The 20,355-nt window shown below is 48.3% G+C and overlaps 1 protein-coding gene across 2 annotated transcripts; it reads right to left on the bottom strand.

Annotated features, from left to right (window-relative positions):
- Positions 1–202: 202 nt before the first annotated feature.
- Positions 203–19,731, bottom strand: TSPAN17 (tetraspanin 17). Of its 2 annotated transcripts, none has more exons than XM_081901135.1 (8): positions 19,566–19,731; positions 9,396–9,446; positions 6,099–6,245; positions 4,810–4,980; positions 3,522–3,647; positions 2,800–2,847; positions 2,313–2,429; positions 203–1,774 (listed from the first exon to the last, which is right to left on the bottom strand). In XM_081901135.1, the coding sequence occupies exons 1-8, from the start codon at positions 19,650–19,652 to the stop codon at positions 1,709–1,711; spliced, it is 813 nt and encodes a 270-aa protein (XP_081757261.1). In that variant the 5' UTR covers positions 19,653–19,731; the 3' UTR covers positions 203–1,708. The 2 variants fall into 2 exon arrangements, with proteins under 2 accessions (XP_081757261.1, XP_081757262.1); XM_081901136.1 differs by having other exon boundaries at positions 19,617–19,731.
- Positions 19,732–20,355: the final 624 nt, after the last annotated feature.

The following is a 20,355-nucleotide window of genomic DNA, read 5'->3' as shown; positions in this document are numbered from 1 at the left end:
TGGGAACTGTAGTCCAAAAACAGCCAGAGACCCAAGTTTGGGACTATACTGTAGACTATACTGAGCTAGTTGGACCAAAGGTCTGGTTCATTATAAGGCAGCTTTATATGCTCCTAAAAACAGCAGAGAAATCACTGCTTAAGCACAAAGACCACCCTGTTTTTTGGGGGTGGGGGTTAGAGTAAAATGAGCATAACAATCATTTGGCAGGGGTTGCTTTATTATTGGGTACAGCAAAATCCCAGACGGTCGGATCAGTCCTGTTAGCAGCAGAGTCCAGGGGGATTAGGGAAGAATGCCAACCGAAAGAGAGCAAGAAAATGACAGTAAATCCAAGCGCAGAACAAAATGCACCTTCCCGACCATGTGCCCTCTCAGAAGTGCCACCAGCCAGCCCCCAAAGAAGCACTGGGGGTGGGGGTCCTGCAGGGCTTGTGGGGCGGACAGAGCACGAGGTGCAGGCAAGGCCAAAACTTTGTTCAGCTTAGCCAGGAGTGCTCCCTGTGGGTCCCACAGACAAATACATGAAAGGAGATGGAATTGCATACAAAGGTTTGCATATTTCTTACACAAGTGAATCCAGCTAAGTCTGGAGATAAAGAAACATGTAGTTTCTCTCTCTCTCTGATACACAAGGGAGTCTTACTCTTTGTGCCAGAGCAGGTGTTAGCCGTGTTCCAGTCTTTTAAACCCAACACAGCTTTTGTACAGATTGGCTCTCTATCTTGGGGGAAGCAGCTGAACCCATGTCCAGCTTTGCCTGTGTGTGCATAGCTGTCAAAACGGGGCCTCTGAAGACCCTTTGGAAAACAAAGCAGGTAGGGCTGAGTTGTGATGGGAAAGGGGATGCGGCAGCGGGTCTTGTCCTATGCTTAATACTTTGGGCTGGATTCTGATCCTAAGAGAGGGGGGGGGCAGAGACCAACAGTGTGACCCACATAAGCCAACAGTCATATTGGTTTGCAATTGGGAGAGGGAGAGCAGGGTACATAACCTCGTGTCTTCCTAATCCAATCCCCCGACAGAGAGGAGACCTGAGCAGATGGAGAGAGAGGGGAGCACAGAAAATTCAAGTACAGCAGGGATGAGGATCCCATGGCACTCCTGCTATTGCAGGACTACAACTCCCATCATTCCTTGCCCACCACCTAGGGCCGATGGGAGCTAGAGTCCAACAATGTCAGATGAGCCACAGACGTCCCCTCCCAGAAGTAGAGGCTTAAGGGAGGGTACAAATGTCAGGGCTGCACCAGGCAGCAGAAACAAGATGGTGGTTCCAACCAGCTTCCCAACGAGAAGCCGCAGGGGCTGTGCCTTATCCGCCTGGGGTTCCTGTGGCACCAATCAGCCCCAGAGCTCCCTGTGTCATTTGGCCTTCAGAGTCTCTGGCCTGCAGGTGCAACAGGCTGCCTGGCTCCACAAATATTGCAGTGAGGGTAGCGGTGGAAGGAGTCCTGTCCAGAATGTCCTATAATAAATACTATTTACATTGGCCACTCGCAGCTCATACGCCATGTGCACCCCAACCAGGAAGAGGACGATATGGAAGGGCGCCGGGGAGCCATTAATACTGGTAGCGCTGGCTACCCACACAAAAACAGCTGGTTAATGGCACAGCGGCATCCTGTGGCTGTGGCTAGGATTGTGGCTTCAGTCCTGCAGAGGGCACTGCGGGCCTGGGAAAGGCGGCACAGGCCTTGCTCTGGTGTCACCAGTTGGCTTTCACGGCATTGATGTCGCTCACAAGGTTCTGTGCCATGCAGATACCAAAGATCTGAAATACAAGGTTGAGGATGATGCACGTTAAAAATAATGAGAAGCACTTATGTACATGCACACAAGCACTATACAAAGCTGGGACCACCAGGAAGGATATTGATTCCATCTTTTCACAGCTCTCAACTCAGTATTATTACGGCCACTCACAGGGGCGAGGGGGAAGTCTTGGGCAGTTTTGCCTTTGAAGTACAATGGCAAATAGAATGAGAGGCAGGCACAGAGGAGAGAAAAGGCAGTTCGAGGTGGAGTGAGAGCAGGATCCCCACTGCAGACATTTGCCTTCCAATGTTTGGAAGACGAAGGGGCTGGCAATGGGGATGCGACAGAGGGGGCAGAGCTAACAAGCGCATGCCTGCCTGCCCTGCCCCTTTGCACAATAGAGAACATGTGAATTTAAGTATCTGAACAAGGCTTGGATGGGCTTGGGTTTGGGATGCCTTTTTTGCAGGTTATTGGTTTACAATATGGAGTTCAGAGGCACTGCAAAAACAACCACCACCTCAGCTTCACAGCTGCAGCAGCAGCTTATATACCTGGAGCAGCGCAACGCCCACAAAAGTCCCGGCTACCACAATGAGATTGTCCTGGAGCCATTTCTCAAACTGGCCAGCACATCCTTTGGTATGAATGAAGCTCTGCTGCTCCAGCTCCTGCAGAGAAGGCAAAGGCAAGCAGGTGAATGGCTCTGTGAGGAGGGATGCATAGAACCATCTTCTGCCCAGAGACGAGGGAACCACTTCAGCCGAAATGCTACAATCCTCTGTGCCCAGTGGCAAAAATAATATTTGCTCTGTGGCCACTAGTCCCAGCCCACCCCAACCTAGCCACTTGGTCTCACTTCTACAATCCCCCATTTAGAACATGCACAGGCCCACCCCTTGCTTTATTATTTCTGCACTTAACCCAGAATGCTAACTGGTTCCATTGCCAGTTGTGCCTGGTCCCATGATGTGCCTTCTAGGAAGCACATCTGCCTGGCTCCTCCCACCCAGGGCCCAGACATACCAACCCAGCTCTCACCAGTTTAAGGCGGACATCATAGCCACACTGCGTGTTGAGAACATCCTCCTGTGGAAACAACAGACCCAAAGCTAATCAAACTATACTGGGAAGCTCTCTAACCACTTCCCCGAGAAAGGTCTCACTACTTAGCCCCCTAAATCTCTCCAACACTTGGCTTTGCATGACACACCTTCCCAAATACCTCAGCTACAGCCCTTGGTTCTGCCAGCTACCCCCCCCAACCCAACCCAATATAGCTCATGAAACAGAAAGTTGTGCCTGTCCAGATCATTGTATTTTTAACCTGGCCTCCTATGTACACTAGGTGCAAATGTTCTTGGACTCCAGCTCCCATCAGCCCCAGCTAGCATAGCCAAAAGTAGGAACTGATGGGAGTCCAACAACATCTCAAAGGTCACAGGTTCCTCATCTCTGCCATTAGGCAATGATTCATACACTTGAGCAATTGCTCTATTAACATCTCAGCTCTCCATAGGTCTGGAGCGAATGAGCAGCAAAGAATTCACCCTATCCTGTAGACCAGTGTTTCCCAACCTTTGGTCTTTGGCAGTTTTTGGACCTCAATTCCCATCATCCCTGACCACTGGTCTTCCTAGCTAGGGATGATGGGAGTTGTAGTCCAAAAACAGCTGTAAACCCAAGGTTGGGAAACGCTGCTGTAGCCCCTTGTTCCTGAGGTTTAAGGCCTATTCACCACCCTTCTCCTTTTAGCTCCTTACCGCAGGGTCCTTGACACAGCAGGAGAAGGGCACCCCACAGCGCTCCCTGCTGGGGTTGGAGTCAGTGCAGTTGAAATAAATGTTGAGGTTCCAGTCATTAGGGCCATGAGCCCCACAGCAAGACCACTGTACAGGGAGACAGTTTTAATCAGTGTTAAGTGTCCAGCAACCAATTACAAACAGAAACACCAATGCTGCCTTCCTCAAATGGGTGCCCTCCATATGTTTTGGACTACAGCTACAGCCATTCTTGGCCACTTGGCCATGCTGGCTGGGGTCAATGGGAGTTGGAGTCCATCAACATCTAAAGAGCATCAGATGGGTAAGGAACAAAAATGGACAAAAGGGACAGATATGGTCAAAAGGAAGGACCTGTTGCGGGCAAAATATTACACAGCAGGAGTGGGGAAATGGATCTGACCCATGGGCTGAATCCTTATCTTCTGCATCCCAGCACTCCAAATTTGAAAGGTGGGTAGGACTGTACACCTGCCAATCACCTGATATCCCAATGGTGTCATGTGACCTGCTTTTGCCCATGTTTACGATCAGCTGATCAGCAGGGCTTGCACAGGTCTGTGTACTGCACTTTATAAGTCTAAACATAGCACTGTGCACAGGGCTTTGCAGCGCTTGCAAACCTCCTTGGGCCCAGCTGCATCTTTACATGCTCTGTACACGAGGTCAGCTGTAGGGAACCTAGGCTTGGCTTGGGCAAAATGGTGTAGCAGGCCAAATTGGGAGACCTAGCTGATCTCATTAGGCCCACGGGCAGGACGTTTCCAACCCCAGCTATATAGATAGAGGCCTTTCATGGAAGACAGCACAGAGTCCCTGTCACTTTCAGATACAGGCTGCAGGAAGCATTTCTGCAACCCTGCAGCTTCATCAGCTGCCACCAGATGGCAGAGTCAGCTCTGGTGTGTGCTTGGTAACCATTACCACTCTAATCCCATGGGGTGCAGAGGATGCTTTTACACTGGGTACCTATTAATCTGGAAACACCATGCATTGCTCACTCACTTGTCATAGGTATCTATGTTAACACTGTCATCACATCACAGTTCTCCTTCATTTTCCCTATGTTTCTTCCATCTCTTTTCTGACTGCAGAAAATACAACTTTGGGGAGAAAGAAGAGGCCAACCAGCAGCACTGGAATCTCCACAAGTGGCCAGAATGGCTTCACAAACTATCATGTGCACAAGCAGGGTCTTTCTATACCACGGCGCCTCACACTCCACCAGCCCTAGAACAAACAGATCGCTCAGGGCAATCATACGACTCACATATTCCTGAGCAAAGTCTATGAGGTTCTGCAGGTCGATGTCATCACGGTAGGCCTTGACGTTATTGTTGATGAAGAAATTGAGCTGATCTTTGATCCAGTCCTTGAAGATGAAGGCCAGGACACCAGCCGTCAGCTCCAGGAAAAAAATGAGCCCCAGGAACACAGAGAACTGAGGGCAAAGCAGAGACAGGTCAGAGAGTAAGGCAGGGGAATCCTGGGGATGTCCAGGCAGCGCATGGCTGCAGGATAAGGATCGCCCTCACATTTATCAGATAGTCACATCTCACAGGGGAAGTAAGCTGCCCCGAGAACTTGTTTGTTAAGGCAGATGATAAATACAGAAGAGTAAGAAAGACAGTAAGTGTCTCTTAAATCACACTAAGATATCAAAAGGGACGCGGGTGGTGCTGTGGGTTAAACCACAGAGCCTAGGACTTGCCGATCAGGAGGTTGGCGGTTCAAATCCCCGTGATGGGGTGAGCTCCCGTTGCTCGGTCTCTGCTCCTGCCCACCTAGCAGTTCAAAAGCACGTCAAAGTGCAAGTAGATAAATAGGTACCGCTCCAGCGGGAAGGTAAACGGTGTTTCCGTGCGCTGCTCTGGTTCGCCAGAAGCGGCTTAGTCATGCTGGCCACATGACTCGGAAGCTGTACGCTGGCTCCCTCGGCCAAGAAAGCGAAAAGAGCCCCGCAACCCCAGAGTCAGCCACTACTGGACCTAATGGTCAGGGGTCCCTTTAACTTGACCTTTAAGATATCAAAAACCTAAAAATGCTGTGCTAATACTCAATACTAGTGCTTCCCACTTCCTCTGAAACTTCTGAAGTAGAAGGAAATCAAGGTGTTATTACGATATTTCCCCCAAAGGAAGGTAACAGAGGTTAAAATGCAGCAGCAGCACTAGGAACTGAATGCATGTACTCCAGTTTCATTCCCAACCATACTTCTCATTCTAACCTCCACAGCCCACCCAAAAAATGTTGGCTCCCTGCTCAGTCCTTCCATTCCAAGTGTTCCTTCCCCAGCTTGCCCTTGGATCTTCCTTGTACTATCTAGGGAAACCCTTGATTGCAGTTGGCCCTCCTTGTGCAGCAATGCCTGCACTCAGCCTCCCTCCAGGCTCCAGCAGTAGTTCCTAAGGCCCAAGGAGGCTGAGACAGAAAGTACCCCACTCCTAGGTGTTGATGCGCTGCATTTTGCCAAGCTGAGATCTGAGCAAGAGGCGCCCAGCTCACATTATTCAGCTCCCACCACCCAGAATGGGAAAGCAGGAAGACCCAAAGACTTACAAATTTGAGCAGGAAAGTGTTTTCCCTCAAGGCTCCAATGCAGCCAGCAAACCCCAGGACGAACATCACCCCTCCGACCACAAGGAAGAGCCAGACAGGGTCAAAGCCACCCAGGTCTGTGATGGACGACAGGTTGGAAAGCACGCCCTGGGGGGGAGAAGGGATGGATGACTCCCAAGTTCACAGCACTGGTGTGTAACACTTTTAATGCTACGATCATGTAAATCACAACAGTTATTACAGCAAATGACTCACTGGTTAACTACTAGCAGTAATAACCGTAACAGAGTGAAGGTCAAACTACCTGTTATGTTATTGAGGCTTTAAAAAAATACGAGCTGTGCGCAGTAAACTGCCCCTTTGGGGTCAAACAGTAGGAGTGGGGAGAGAGACTAATCTCAGGAAGGAACTGGCTGATTTAAGCCCACTTTTGTGAATCATGTAACACAGCCTTCCCCAATGCAGTGAGCTCAGGATGCTTTCAGACTCCAGCTCCCAGCACCCCCAGCCATCACAGCTGCAGGGGGCACCAGGTTGAGAAAGGCAGGTGTGGTACCTGCTCTGAAGAGCTAAATACTCTCTGAGAAGATGGAGGAGTAGGTAGCAGAAAGGAGACCATCTCTTGTCTTGCCATGTTCCAAGAGCAGAGCAGGGGAAGACAGGAGTCTGTTTCCAAGGGAGCGCATCACCATGGACACACACGGAATAGGAGTTTTATTGCAATTTATAGTAATATTAGTGGTAATGCACCAACACTGCTACTCCTGTGGCTTATATGGAAGCTACCTTGCAGGCCAAGGACAGCAACAGGGTTAGGGTGTGTGGCAACGACTTGCTGAGACAGCATTAAAACGATTAGACAGATTCATGGGAGATAAGCGTAGTGTTGGATATTAGTTCTTATAGACAAATGGAGCCTCCATGGACAGCAGCAGCATACCTCTGAACAGCAGGTGCTAAGGACAACAGCTGAAGGCTGGGGAGCTCCCAGAAGCACCTCCCAGAAGGAAATAGGATGCTACTGGGCTAGATGGACCCTTGGCTTGATGCATCAAAAGAATTCTTACGTTCTCGTGTCCATTATTTAGATTCAGAGGAGCTGGCGCTTCCCAAAAGCCACTGGATACAAGAGACATGAGTCCCTGCTTAGATGTAACAACAAACCATGGTTTACTAATTATGTCTAAACTAGGCTCAAAGGGTGCTACATCTTTGGGATACAGGAGAAGCAGCTAACCCCCAGTTCAAGGGGCTGATGTGGCCAATTTGGGTGGCAGAAGTAAAAAACAGGGGGATTGAAGAGGACACAGTACAGGGCAGTAAACCCTCCTCTTCAGCTGCTCTGCCTGGATAAGCTAAGGAGGGACACTATGTGCCTCTCGGTCTCCCGCATGTGAGTGTGCATGTGAAAGTGTGTGTGAGAGAGGGAGTGGCCAACCCTGTTCTGGTCACCTCCACCACTGGATTGGCCAAGGGTAAATGTGGCCATTGAACCAAAAAGAAAAAAAAGGTCAGCCACCACTGGGATACAGAACCCGCTACCCACAACCCTTTCCCAGCACTGCAAGGAACAGCAGCGTCCTTCCTTGAGCATTAGGACCTGAAATTCACAAGTCACAGGACTCAAGATTTCTTCTTTATTGATAGGACACCACGCATTCTGTTTAGGATGGTTTACTGGGGTTAGAAGGGGAGGTGGGAAGAAAACGAGGCTCTCAGTATAAATGTGCAGTGACTCTAGGGAGAGGAAGGGATTTGCTGTAAATCCCAGGGGAGTTATCCTGCAGAGCCAAGTACAATAGAAGTGATGTTTCGGAGTGGGAGCTCTGCTGTACATGGGTAAAACAGCTTGTAACACAAGGGACCAGGGTTAAGAATGGAAGTAGGCATTGCTGCAATGTACCCTAAATCGACCACCTTCACAAAGGACTAGTAAACACATGCAGGCACATCCCTTGATTTTTCAAGAGTGGGCAGCCTGAGCCTACTCAACTGAAAAGCACCGTATTTGAGGCGATGTCATGTCATATGAAAGGCCCATCTGTGGTCATAAACTCTGACAGACAGCTCATTTCAAACATGCAACCTGTCACCTGGTATTGAAGTCCTCAGTTTGCACATAGGCCTGCTGTATACCTGATAAGGACTTGAAACTTGGAAATTCAACTTGATGTATAAGCTGGCACCACAAAGATACTGGGCAGGATGCAACTAACAAGTCTCGTTAGTGGAAGCCAGCACAAGCGCTCCTTCTAGTGCTTTGGGGCTTTACCCCTACCCCACCCTACCCCCCCCAAAAAAGGCTCAAGGGGGTGTTGAGAGACCCTGCAGAATGACTGCCATAGCTCTATGGTGAATTCCTCCCACTGGATGGTATTCAACTAAGTTTTACTCCGTCAACCTCCTGAAATTTATAGGCGCAACTTAGTAATGTTCATTAATTTCAGTGGGCCTACTTTTAGTAAAACGTGGCTGAATACCACCCATTTTACCTGGAAAACAGGAACACTTATTTCAAAAGGATTCAAGCCCCATGTTAGGAGAAAGATTCCTGCATTGTAGGGAGTTGAACTAGATGAACCTAGAAATACCTTCCAACTCTACAGTTCTATGATCCTATGAAACCTACATCCAGAAGTGTGTTTTAAGATCATTGCACAAGTCTGTATTTTCATTCCAACACTGAGTCCTTAATAAACTGAAATAGAGGATCTGGGGCCTGGATCCAACTAGCCTGGCATGCTAGCAGAAGTCAGAGCAAGGGGTTACAAGAGTGCAATAGGGTTTCTGCCCCCCCCCCCGCCACCTTCACCTCCCCCAGATCCACTCTGGAGGGTCAGGATCCCCAGAACACTGCATGGAAGAGAGGGGAGATAATTTCACCCAGCAAGCAGAAATGCTTGTGCTGACAGAAGCATCAGAGAAATTGCAATGTTGAATCCCTTCCTTGGTGTTTCTAACAAACGTCGCTCACTGGTGAACTAGAGTATCCTTGCCGGCTGGAAGAAAATGATTGGTTACCTCAGCTCACTTGTCAAGAGCTGGCAGCACAGCTATGTGCCACAAAGCGCTCAGAGGCAGAGGCCAGCAATCACTTGTCCTCTTCACCTAGTCAGAGGGGATAAGCTACTTACTTGCAGAACCTGGGCTAGTTTACAGGCATGTTCATTTCAGGAACCGAACGCCACGGCTAAGAGTACTAGAGCCATCTATAATCCTGAACGCCAGTGAAAACATTAAAAAGCACCAGCCAGAAAATTCATCATTACTATGGTCCAAGGCGGCAGCCACACTTACCTTTTCTGCCCAGGCCCACAGGCCAATGGCCAGGAAGGCAGCCCCCAGCAACTGAAAAAGAGGAAAGAGCACAGTGTTATGGAGAACACAGCAAGGAGGAGGAGCACACCCTACACACATTACAGGAATCTTTGCACCAAATCTGTTGCGTTGTTGACATCCATCTGTCTTGAGAGACAATGGAGTGCGTCTCTGGGGATGAAGATAAACCACTGGAGAATTACAGTGCCTGCTGCAGCTGCAGAGACCAGTAACTCGTAATGGCTGCTTCCTGCTGCATTAGCAGCACTGAAGTGGCCTCCCTTGGGCAGTGTGTATGGAGGTCCTGGACTGCCCAGATGACAAGACCCGCCTCTTGGCCTTGCTGATGCGGTCCAAAGAAAAGCAGAGCAATACATTTGGTACCAGCTTGGCTGCAGGAGTTGCCGGAAAGAAGTGTACAAGGAGCCATCCAACCACTTTAGGGACCCCATTCTGGATTTGTGTAGGGCTTACTCCTTAGCCTTTTCTTCTCCTAAAGATGTCGCACCAGGCAGTGGGTAATAAGTCTACTAGGATGCACTTCACCATTTGCCTCCCATGCAAAACACACAGCAATCTCCCAAGTACTGCACAAACTGCTGAGAAATAACATAAAGAAGTATTCATCTTCTATCATCTTCCACACGGCTTGAAGCTTTTAGGGTGGCGCTGTGGGTTAAACCACAGAGCCTAGGACTAGCCGATCAGAAGGTCGGCGGTTTGAATCCCCGTGACGGGGTGAGCTCCCGTTGCTCGGTCCCTCCTCCTGCCAACCTAGCAGTTCGAAAGCATGTCAAAGTGCAAGTAGATAAATAGGTACTGCTCCAGTGGGAAGGTAAACGGCGTTTCCGTGTGCTGTTCTGGTTTGCCAGAAGCGGCTTAGTCATGCTGGCCACATGACCCGGAAGCTGTACACCGGCTCCCTCGGCCTGTAAAGCGAGATGAGCGCCACAACCCCAGAGTCGGCCACGACTGGATCTAATGGTCAGGGGTCCCTTTACCTTTACCTTAAGACTTGACAAGGTATGTTCAAGTTCCCCTAGATGCAGGGGATCAGTGAGGACCAGACTAGGTGAAGATGTTGCCAAGGAACTGCACACCATCCCACCAACGGGACCTCCAGTCTTTCCAGCACCTACTCCCCAATGCATGCCCACTTCTAAGCACTGCAGCCACCTGCAACTCATTAGCAATGCATGGTATTTCCCAGGCATGGCAGCATGATTGAGACTGCGGGAAGAATTCAGCGTTGTGCTCTTCTAATTGTTCCACCAGCGCAAGCATCTCAGCTTGCCTGACAGAACGATTCCCCCTCTCCTCCTGCTTTGTGCTGTTCTGGTGGTTCTCCAGAGCCAATGGCGGGTGGGGTGGAAGTGCAAGGAGGAAGTCCCGTTGCACTAGCAGGACTCTGCTGTGCTGGCTCCTACGGGTGCGTGAACTTAACTGAATCCATCCCTAGGAGTGATAGTGCCTTTCAGTGGACTTTGGTTAGAGGATCAGCAGGACCAAAACAGTGTGTATCCTCTTCTGATCCGAGCCCCAGAACCTAACAATCAGATCCCCAGAACCTAACAATCAGCCTATATCCTGCCTGGAAAAAAATTCTAAAAACCTAAATTTTGAAAGTGGAAACATTTCATATTCCCTCTCACACACACTCAGCATTTTTATTTCCATTGCATAATTGACAACACAACCCTATGCATCTTTATTCTAAAGTAAGCCTCACTTTGTCCAGAGGGATTTACTCCCTAGTGGGCGTTTAGGACAGCAGTTGATTTGTGGTTTTGGGTAAGGAATTAGGTTTCATTTCATCTCACTGCCGCATCTTGAGACAGGGGAAGGGTGAGTCAGGAACAAAAGGGAAGAGGTATGGAGGTCATGACTAGCAGACTGGAACTTTGAGTGAGAGAAGCTAAGCTCAAAACATCCTCCGCTTTTGTTTTGTTTTTTAAAGATCCTTTTTCCAAAATGACTTTTTGATTTCCCAAACTTCAGAATGTAACAGAGGAAGACAGGGGCACCACATGCTTCCTTGAGTATTTCCAAACATGGAGCCCAGGATGTACATTTTTACAAATCTAAACTGCGGCCATTGTTATATCCTTGGATCCGGATATCTGATGGATATATTACAGCATTAGGTACCCATTCAGAACACACAGCAAGAAAGCAATTGCTGTGCCTATTAAGCAATTGGAGGGCACAAAATTCACACAATTAAGAACAGGCCTTCTGGATGAGACGAAAGGCCATCTGTCCATCATCTTTGTCCTCACATTCACCAATCAAATTCAGGAATCTCATAAGCAGGACATAAAGGCAACAGCCCTCTTCCCACTACTGTGGTCCAGCAAATGGTATTTAGAGGCCTCCTACCTCTGACAGAGGGGGCAGAATATAGCCCTTGTGGCTAGTAGCCATTGATAGCCTTCTCCTCCATGAATTTGTTATGGAGCAGCAGCTACTTCCTGTGTGCCTCAATCCCAAGACCGCCATCTCCCCAGCTAAGAGGAGGCCCACTCTGAATGAGACATCTAGGCCAGGGATGGGGAACCTCAGGGCTCAGGGTTGAATGTGGCCTTCTAGGTCTCGCTATCTGGCTTTCCCTCCCCTCAGCCCACACCCCTCAATGGGCCTACTTCACACCCTGAAGGTTTTTGCCTGGCTGGAATGTGTCCCTGAACTCTGATAAATCCTCTTGCTTGTCCAGATGGAGGATAGAGATGGGGCATGTAGAATGCCTGTAGAAACTAGTCTAGCCAAATAAAGGTAAAATGTACATGAGTTGCTCTGCCAATGTTTGCTTCTCGGACCTCCCACTGATGCTTTGTGCATGAGAGGATGAGAAGGGTTTCCCACCCCTGATCTAGAATATCTCCCAGCCCTGCACCCTTGGAGCTAACACCTAATTGAGACTCTTAATAAAGGGGATCAACTTCTCTTTCTGAGAGAGATCTTACAAGGCCAACTTTACACCACTGCAGGATAGGACGCACTGAATTGCCACACTTTTCCAGTCCCACTGACACTAACAGGCCATCCCCACCCCCGATATGGGTCCTGGCTTGCCAGTTTTCGAAAACAGAAGGCTGGAGACACAGCGTCTGGAGCAATTCAAAGCCTGGCACAGTGCAGACAATGGCTGCTCTGTTCCCGTGGTAGGAGTTGGAACGTTCCTGAAACAGCAGCAGCATTGATCAGAGCTCTCCCCTTGCCCACAAATAAGGCCCTGCCCCTTTCCTAGGGCAATTGCTGCATGCTTACCCCACTGTCTGTGGGGAGCTGCATGTAGGTGCCACAAAGGAAATTTATCTGATGGGAGACAAGGGGCTCAGGAGCTCCGGGGATGCTCCAACATGGAGTTGATGATATGCAAAAGAAGTAACATCAGTACACAGAGTACTGTTTAACTTTGTGCCCATTCAGACGGAAAGATTCTGGCTTAATAAAACAAGGTGTATTAAGCCAAGAACAAGCATCATGCCTGAGCCCGCCAACCCTGCATGAGGACTTCACCTTTTTATCATGGTTTGTTTAAACTGCAGTTTCCTGTTGCATGTGAAAAGGGAAACTGTGGTTTAATCACAACAACTAGGATCATATCCTGTGGCTCAATGTTTAACAAATCAGGACAGGATAAGTGTAGCCTGTGAACTAAAAGAGGAGGAAGCAGAGAACTCATTCTTGGCTTAATAAATCATGGTTTATTAAGCTGTGATCATTACATCCAAACCAGCCCTCTGCCTAAAGCCAGCCTCACATCTGGCCTGCCAAAGTCTCTCAATGATTTTGCATGCCTCAGACAAAGACAAGCAGAGTTTGGGCAAAGCTAGGGCTATTCAGATCCATCTCAGCTAAGGCCCAATTCCTGACACATTTTTGGCACAGTAAAAGCATTACAAAGTGACTTTCGAAAATCAAGTCACTGTTGTAAAAACTTTGCCCTGGTTTGGTAATGCTAATTTGTCACTACTTTGGGACTCATGCAAATACACTACTGACTACACAAAAGCCAATACAGTCGTACCTTGGTTGTCAAATGCCTTGGAACACGGACATTTTGGCTCCTGAACACCGCAAACCCAAAAGCAAGTGTTCCGGTTTGTGAATGTTTTTTGGAAGCCAAACGTTTGTTTTGGCTGTTGCCATTGTTTCTGGGGCCAATCAGCCAATCGGAAGCCGTGCTTTAGTTTGCGAACATTTTAGAAGTCGAATGGACTTCTGGAATGGATTCTGTTGGACAACCCAAGGTATGACTGTAATGATGACTTTAGCTTGTTAAAAAATAGCATCCTGGCCTGTAGCCACAAGGCCTTCCAGGGTGCTGCTTATGGTTCACCCTACAATCTTGGACAACCTTATCCCTCAATGTCAACCTAGACACTTCAATCTTGCTATTTCTACCACCTTCTGACCTAAGATGATGGATGCTATAGCTTAAAGATCTCCAAAGCAAAGATTGATGCCAGCAACAAATCCTGTTCAGAAGATCGATTTGCCACCCACTAGGACTAGGTAATAATACAATGAAGTATGGCTTCTTTCATGACCATTACATGAGCAAGGGAGGGCAACTCCATCAAGTCCTGCCCTCAATGCAGATTTCAGCTGCCACTGAGTTCCAACAGCTAAACCTGGGTGAACTGCGTGTTACCTGCTTAGCTGCCAGATTTGATGAGTGGTGGGGTTTTTTCCAGAGAGCAGTTGCTCTCTTACACAGCTAAAATCTACACAAATAGAACTAAGTAACTGTGTTATAAGAACAATAACTTTAAGAACTGGTGCCCAAGGCCTCCTCCCTCCCCACCCCTTTTTCTTTGTGTGTTTTGCCTTTTGGATTTAAAGTCTGAGGCAGCAAATGTCTTACCACAGTTTTTTGTAAGCCACTTGGGGAGCTTCTTTGGCTAAAGAGGGGAGCAAAAATGTTTCAAATACACTAGGACTCTGAAAGGATAAGCATTCATCTTTAGTTATCTTTATCTCTCAATTTCCATCAGGCAAGCTAATGCAGACAAAAAGGTCTGAGGAAATACAATTTCCCCAAATCCTGCATTAACTGATGTAAGGAGTGAATCTGATTCTCCCATGCCAACCTTCTCTATTGAACCATTTTTGCTGATGCAATACTCATACCCAGGTGATCCTCTTTGTGTCTCATTTATGGTGATTTCTCCTCCCTCTCTGGTTTTTTATGCTTTTTCTTCTGGAGAGAAGAAGGAAAAGGGGTGGGAGACAGATCAAACAAGGTATTGTGATAGACAAGTAAACCCTTCCTAGAGAAAAAGATCAAGGTTCTGGAAGCAACACAAATCAAACTTGCATAATACACAGCTGGGAGGTCCTGTCATGCCAATAAAAGCTCTCAGTCCCAACCCACACACCCGCTGCTTACACACACCCCACAATATCCCAATGCAAAATAAGCACTTCAACTGGGAACTCAAAGAAAAATTCCACTGAAGTATTTGGCTCTCTGCTTCGACCCAGCATGAGTACCCCTTGATCTGACTTCATGAAAAGCCAAGAAAAGTTTTCAGGACCAGGGGCTATTGCATGTGGAACTTTGCCAGGCATTTCGTTGTGTGCCCCCAAAATGCAGCAGCCAGCACCAAAATTCTATCAGTGTATAATGGAGATAGTTAAGACATCAGCCTACCTAGAGGGGACACTGATTAGGGCTGTGTACACACAGAAGGTAACGTAAAAGTACTGGTAACTCGCAGCTTATGTGCCTTTAGCATGTGTCCATTCAGCTTTACGTGCTTGGCAAAAATAAAAAATAGAAAGGGAGCGGGCATCCAGGAAAAAGTACTTAAGCAATCCCACCTGACATTGAACTCAGTTTTGGCTTTACACACTATTTCTGGAAGTAAGTTGAGAGTGTCCTGTACTGCATTTTCCCCTTTTCAGCTAGTCTCTGTGGGTTTTGGAGGTCATTGTGTACCATGGACAATGCAAGCTACCACACAGTCTCTGGAACAGAACTGTTTGTATACAACAGGGCTAGCCAACATGATGCCATCCAGATGCTTTTAAATTACAACTATCATTACTCCTGGCCATTGGTCATGCTGGCTGGGGCTGATGGAAGTTGCAGTCCAAAACATTTAAAAGCACTCTGTTGGTTAACCTTGTTGTATACAGGCAGTCATATTCCAGAAACATGGAAATGGCGTGAGAGAGCTGGAATTGGCCATGGTACACAACGACCTGTAAAACCCACAGTGCAAAATGGAAGGGGCCAAGAGCAGAAAAGTCAATTAACTAAAAGAAATTGAATTAACTGATGTGGCTTCCAAATGGTTACTATTCTGTGAAAGGGATTCAGGTGCATAGCGGAACTTTGGGTTTGTGCCATTAAAGCGGATTAAAGGGCTGCTGTCCCTTGCAGAGCAAATCCACTTTGGAAATTTAAAAAATGGACTTTGTGGTTGGTTGGCAGGAAAATGCACCGAAACGTAGGGGATGAATGAAGCACAGGAAGACATGTAAACAACCCACAAGCAAATCAAGATGAACGTTCCTTGTTGTATAACCGCCCCGTAAAAACAAGGTATGATCCAACCTCCGCATAAGCTTTGTGCAAGCAAATCAGGATGAATGCTTAATAAACGAGTCATCTGGAGGACACCTGGAAAGAAAGCATAACTCTGTGGCTGAGTGCATGCTTTGTAAACAGTAAGTCAATCCGTGGCTTCTCCAGGTGAAAGGATCTCAGGTACCAAGGCTGGGAAATATTTCACCCTTGGAGAGCCATTGCCAGTCACAGTAGATAGTACTGTACTGGGCTAGATAGAACAGCAGCCCAACTCAGTATCTGGCAAACTTACAGGTTTGTAAACACACCAAGATTTAAGTAAACTCTGGATAAGCAAAGCACTCACAAAACCCAAGGAAACTTATTTCTAAACAACAGCATCTGTACCTTTGCACAGCCCATTTCTGGATCACTCTGTCAGGTTGTCTGCCTTATCAAAATATCAGAGATGACTCACCCTCATCCTTCAACAGGATGAAACAAGTCCCGGCTGTTGCATGAACCAGGTGTTCTTATCTGAAGGAATGCTTCCTACTACCTTGCACATATAGATCATCCAAGGAGAATCAGTTGTGAATGCCCCCAGCCACCTGAGGTAGATCTAGCCACCTGCAAGATCTAGGTCAGTAATGCGGAATTTGTGGCCATCCAAATGTTGCTGGACCACAACTTCCATCATCCCTGACCATTGGCTGTGCTTGCTGGGGCTGCTGAGAACTGTAGTTCAGCAACACCTGGAGGCTGAAAGGATCCCCACCCCTGATCTAGATCTTCTCTGGCGGTACCCAAGTGTAGAACTCCCTGCCCCAAGAGGTTTATCTGTCATCCTTCTTACTGGTTTTCAGAAAACGTGTCAAGACAATACCATTTTCCCTTCAGATAAGCTTGAAGGAATTTTTAATCTGGAGAAATTTTGGGTTCACTTCTTCCTCCACCCTATAATCTTGACTTAATAGTTGCTTTTGTGATTTTATTATTTATGCAGGTTTTCACCTTTAATTGCATCGTGTGGCCTTGCCCAGAGAGTACTATTCCAGAGACATTTTTAAAATAAATAAATATTTCACAAACAGCAACATTCACTGTACAGGAAGTGCAGGAGTCCAATGCCCATCAGGGCAGGCAATATGGTAAGGGAAGCAACTCTAGCTAATCCCAGCTTCCCTGGAAACTGTAGGCATACTTAATAACACTGTGTTTATTTTCACTCCCAAACGTGACTGGTAGAGGTTGGAACAATCACAGCGGGTCAAAACAAGCCAGCTTCAAATGTGACAACATGTAAAGATGTCTTGTGGGCAAAACAGAAGGCAATGCAATCTATGGGTAGACCAGGGGTCAGCAAACATTTTCAGTAGGGGACTAGTCCACTGTCCCTCAGACCTTGTGGGGGGCCAGACTATATTTTTTTGGGGGATGATGAACGAATTCCTGTGCCCCACAAATAACCCAGAGATGCATTTTAAATAAAAGCACACATTATACTCATGTAAAAACACGCTGATTCCTGGACCGTCCGTGGGCCAGATTGAGAAGGTGATTGGGCCAGATCTAGCCTCTGGGCCTTAGTTTGCCTACCCATGGGGTAGACCATCACATGTGAATGTGTACATATGCAGCTCTTCAGTATGATGTATATGCAGTGTACGCATTCTGGGGATAGTTTCACAATGTCTCCTGTATGGAAGCATTTTCTGTGTAAGAGTTTTGTCACTTCTGAAGCATACCCAAGTCTCATTATAGATTATAGCTGGAAGCAAAGTTCTTTTGCATTTCCAAAGGAGTAACTTGCTTGCACCACCATGATATGTATTTGGGATTTGGGATAACTTCCCTGTAAAAACAACAGTCCTGCTGCAAAATGGCTTCCCTTCTGGGCCTATTCCCCCTGTTAAGAACAATTTTACAACAAGCATACATAGGTATTGTCATAATCAGACACACACTACCATAACTAAACCCACAATATCGGCTTATATAGAAAATGCACTTGTTAGCACAATATTGTGGTAAATGAGTCAGAGGGCAAGTCTGGTGTCTAGCATCGCAGGCCACTCCCATCTTTACCACAATGCCTTCTGGGGGTTATGTCAGTCAATGGCAAAAGCCACAAACAAACAGATGCAGGGAGTCTCAGTGCTGCGACTGGTAAACCACAAGCATATGATACAACCAAACAGCAGATGGATGCACCTTCCCATAGCACAACCTCCTTTGCCGAGGGTGGTGAAGCAAGCAAGAACAGTGGAGGCTGAAAGCAGGGGTGGCTAAGTTCCCCTTGTCTCAAACGACCATGGTATTTACAAGATTTCTCAGAGAACGCCTAGGAAAAGCTCATCAGATTTGGACCAGACCAATGGCCTATCAAGTCCAGCATCCTGTTCTTACAGTGGCTGTGCAAATCCTTACGGGAAGCCCATCTGAGCACAACAAAACTCTTCCCCAACTGCGGTTCTGAGTAGTTACTATCGACAGTTCTTATTCTCTCTGAACTTGTCTGCTTCTGTTTTAAAGCCATCCATGTTGGCCATCATGACATAAAGAGCCCTTCTTTGACTGGAAGATGCTTTTCCGCTCATGGAAGAGAACCAAGGCATTACATGCAAGTTCTTTCCTAGTCAAGCTCACAATGGTGGCACGTGTGACCTGATGGCACTGGGTGCACTCAGATCATCCTATTGCTCCCTGGGAACCGTAGTTTTGTTGGATGGCAGCTTGCAAAGGGAACTACCCTTCCCAACAAACACACTTGAGAACAAGAAAGGGGGGGTTAAGTTGGATGAGGGGCAACCAACCAATGCAAGAAGCCCTCAGTAGGAGTTTCACCAACAGTAAGTAGTTAAAGAACATTGGAACACGTGCCTTCAAAGCAGCTGACTTTGGACACCTGGTTTGCTGCACACTGTTCACACATGCACAGAATTTCTTCTAACCTTCTGAGCCAGAGAATAACTTTTTTTGCGTGGGGGGCAAAGGAATGACACTCTATTGGCAATAAATACAGCTGAGCATTACCAGGAGGAAGAATCTGGGAAGAGCACATACTCTGCATACAAAAAGCTCAGGTAGTAAGCGGTGGGGAAAACCGCTGCTCTGCCCGAAGTGTATAATGCTGCCGGTCAGACAATACAGAGACAGAGAAAGAGGATTACAGGGATCACAGTCTAGCTTCGCACATTCATGTACCAAACCAGGTATAATGACCATCCCTAGCTGGAAGCGTCTTCGTCCCAGGGAAAGGGCGCTCCTAAGAAGGAACCTTTCCCACCCCACCACCACCCCCGTACCAGTTTCCTGCAGATTCTCCACCGGAGCACCCTTAAAATGAGAGACGGCTCTCCATTATTTCCGCCGCAAGGAGGGTGAGGGGAGAGGAAGAGCCCCCTCTGCTTCTCGGCAGGCCAGCGACCCCCGAGCCAGGCCCGGACCTTGCAGCCGAAAATAAGGGGAGACCCGTCCGTCTCTCCCCCACCCCCACGCCCCACTCCTAGTTCGGCACCCCCGCGGGAAGCGGGCGGCGCAAGCCCCCCGCCCACCGCGCGCCCCACCGCGCCCCCGACGCCTCGAGGCGGGCCGCGTCCCGCGCGCGCGCCCGCTCGCTCACCCACCCAGAAGAGCACATTGGAGGCGAAGAGCAGGTACTTGGTGCAGCAGCTGACCTGGGGACCTTGGAAGTGCTGGGCTTTGCCTGGCATGGCGGGCGCGGGGCCTGGGCGCTGCCCGGCCGGCTCACAGCCCCATGCCGCCCGCCAGCCAGCGGCCCAGCAGCTCCGCCGCCGCCACCGCTCCGCCCCGTCTAGCCCGCCCCCTAGAGGAAAGGAGAGGCCGATGTCGCTTGCAGAGCCAGGCTCCGGGAGAGGCGGGTAGGCTGCTGCTTGTGCGCGCGCATGCAGAACGGGCAGACAGAGACAGAGAAAGAGACAGGCAGGCAGACATACACACACACACCTGACTTGGAGGGAACAGGAACCTAGACTCGCATGACCTGGGTTGTTGGGGGTTTTTTTGGTAATAAATACTTAACGTAGCGCGGTATAAGACCTCAGTAACAAGGCTGGCCCTGCCCTTGGGCATAGAGAGGCGGCAGTCCCTCACGCAAGCTGATTTGGGGTGTCATGGAAGGAAGAGCAGCAAATTATGGGTTATTAAATTTATTGTCGCTGCACCTCTAGTGCCAGGGAGGAGAGAAAGGCGCTTGTGCGATTTCCCTCCTCAGGTAAAATAACTTGGCTGGCCTTAGATACTATGCGCCATTTACTGTAAAAGGACGCTCGACACTGCTGCAGCACATGAGGTAAGAATACAGGCTTGCCCACCCCTGGCTTTAAATTAAATGTAGCTTTGAATCTATGTGTATGTCAGCTGATTTAGTGTCATCTATATGACATCTACATGACA

The sequence above is a fragment of the Podarcis melisellensis genome, assembly GCF_964234715.1.
Source record: "Podarcis melisellensis genome assembly, chromosome: 2".
Classification (NCBI taxonomy): Eukaryota; Metazoa; Chordata; class Lepidosauria; order Squamata; family Lacertidae; genus Podarcis; species Podarcis melisellensis.
The sequence above is the reverse complement of the archived record's forward strand: the minus strand, read 5'-3'. Positions and strand labels throughout refer to the sequence as shown.

Excerpts from the sequence above, each read along its gene's own strand:
- TSPAN17 (XM_081901135.1), bottom strand. The coding sequence starts at position 19,652 with ATGCCAGGCAAAGCCCAGCACTTCCAAGGTCCCCAGGTCAGCTGCTGC. Across the intron at positions 2,848-3,521 it reads GCTGTGTCAAGGACCCTGCG|GAGGATGTTCTCAACACGCA; the intron begins GTAAGGAGCTAA and ends TTGTTTCCACAG. Across the intron at positions 1,775-2,312 it reads TGGGCGTTGCGCTGCTCCAG|ATCTTTGGTATCTGCATGGC; the intron begins GTATATAAGCTG and ends CTTGTATTTCAG.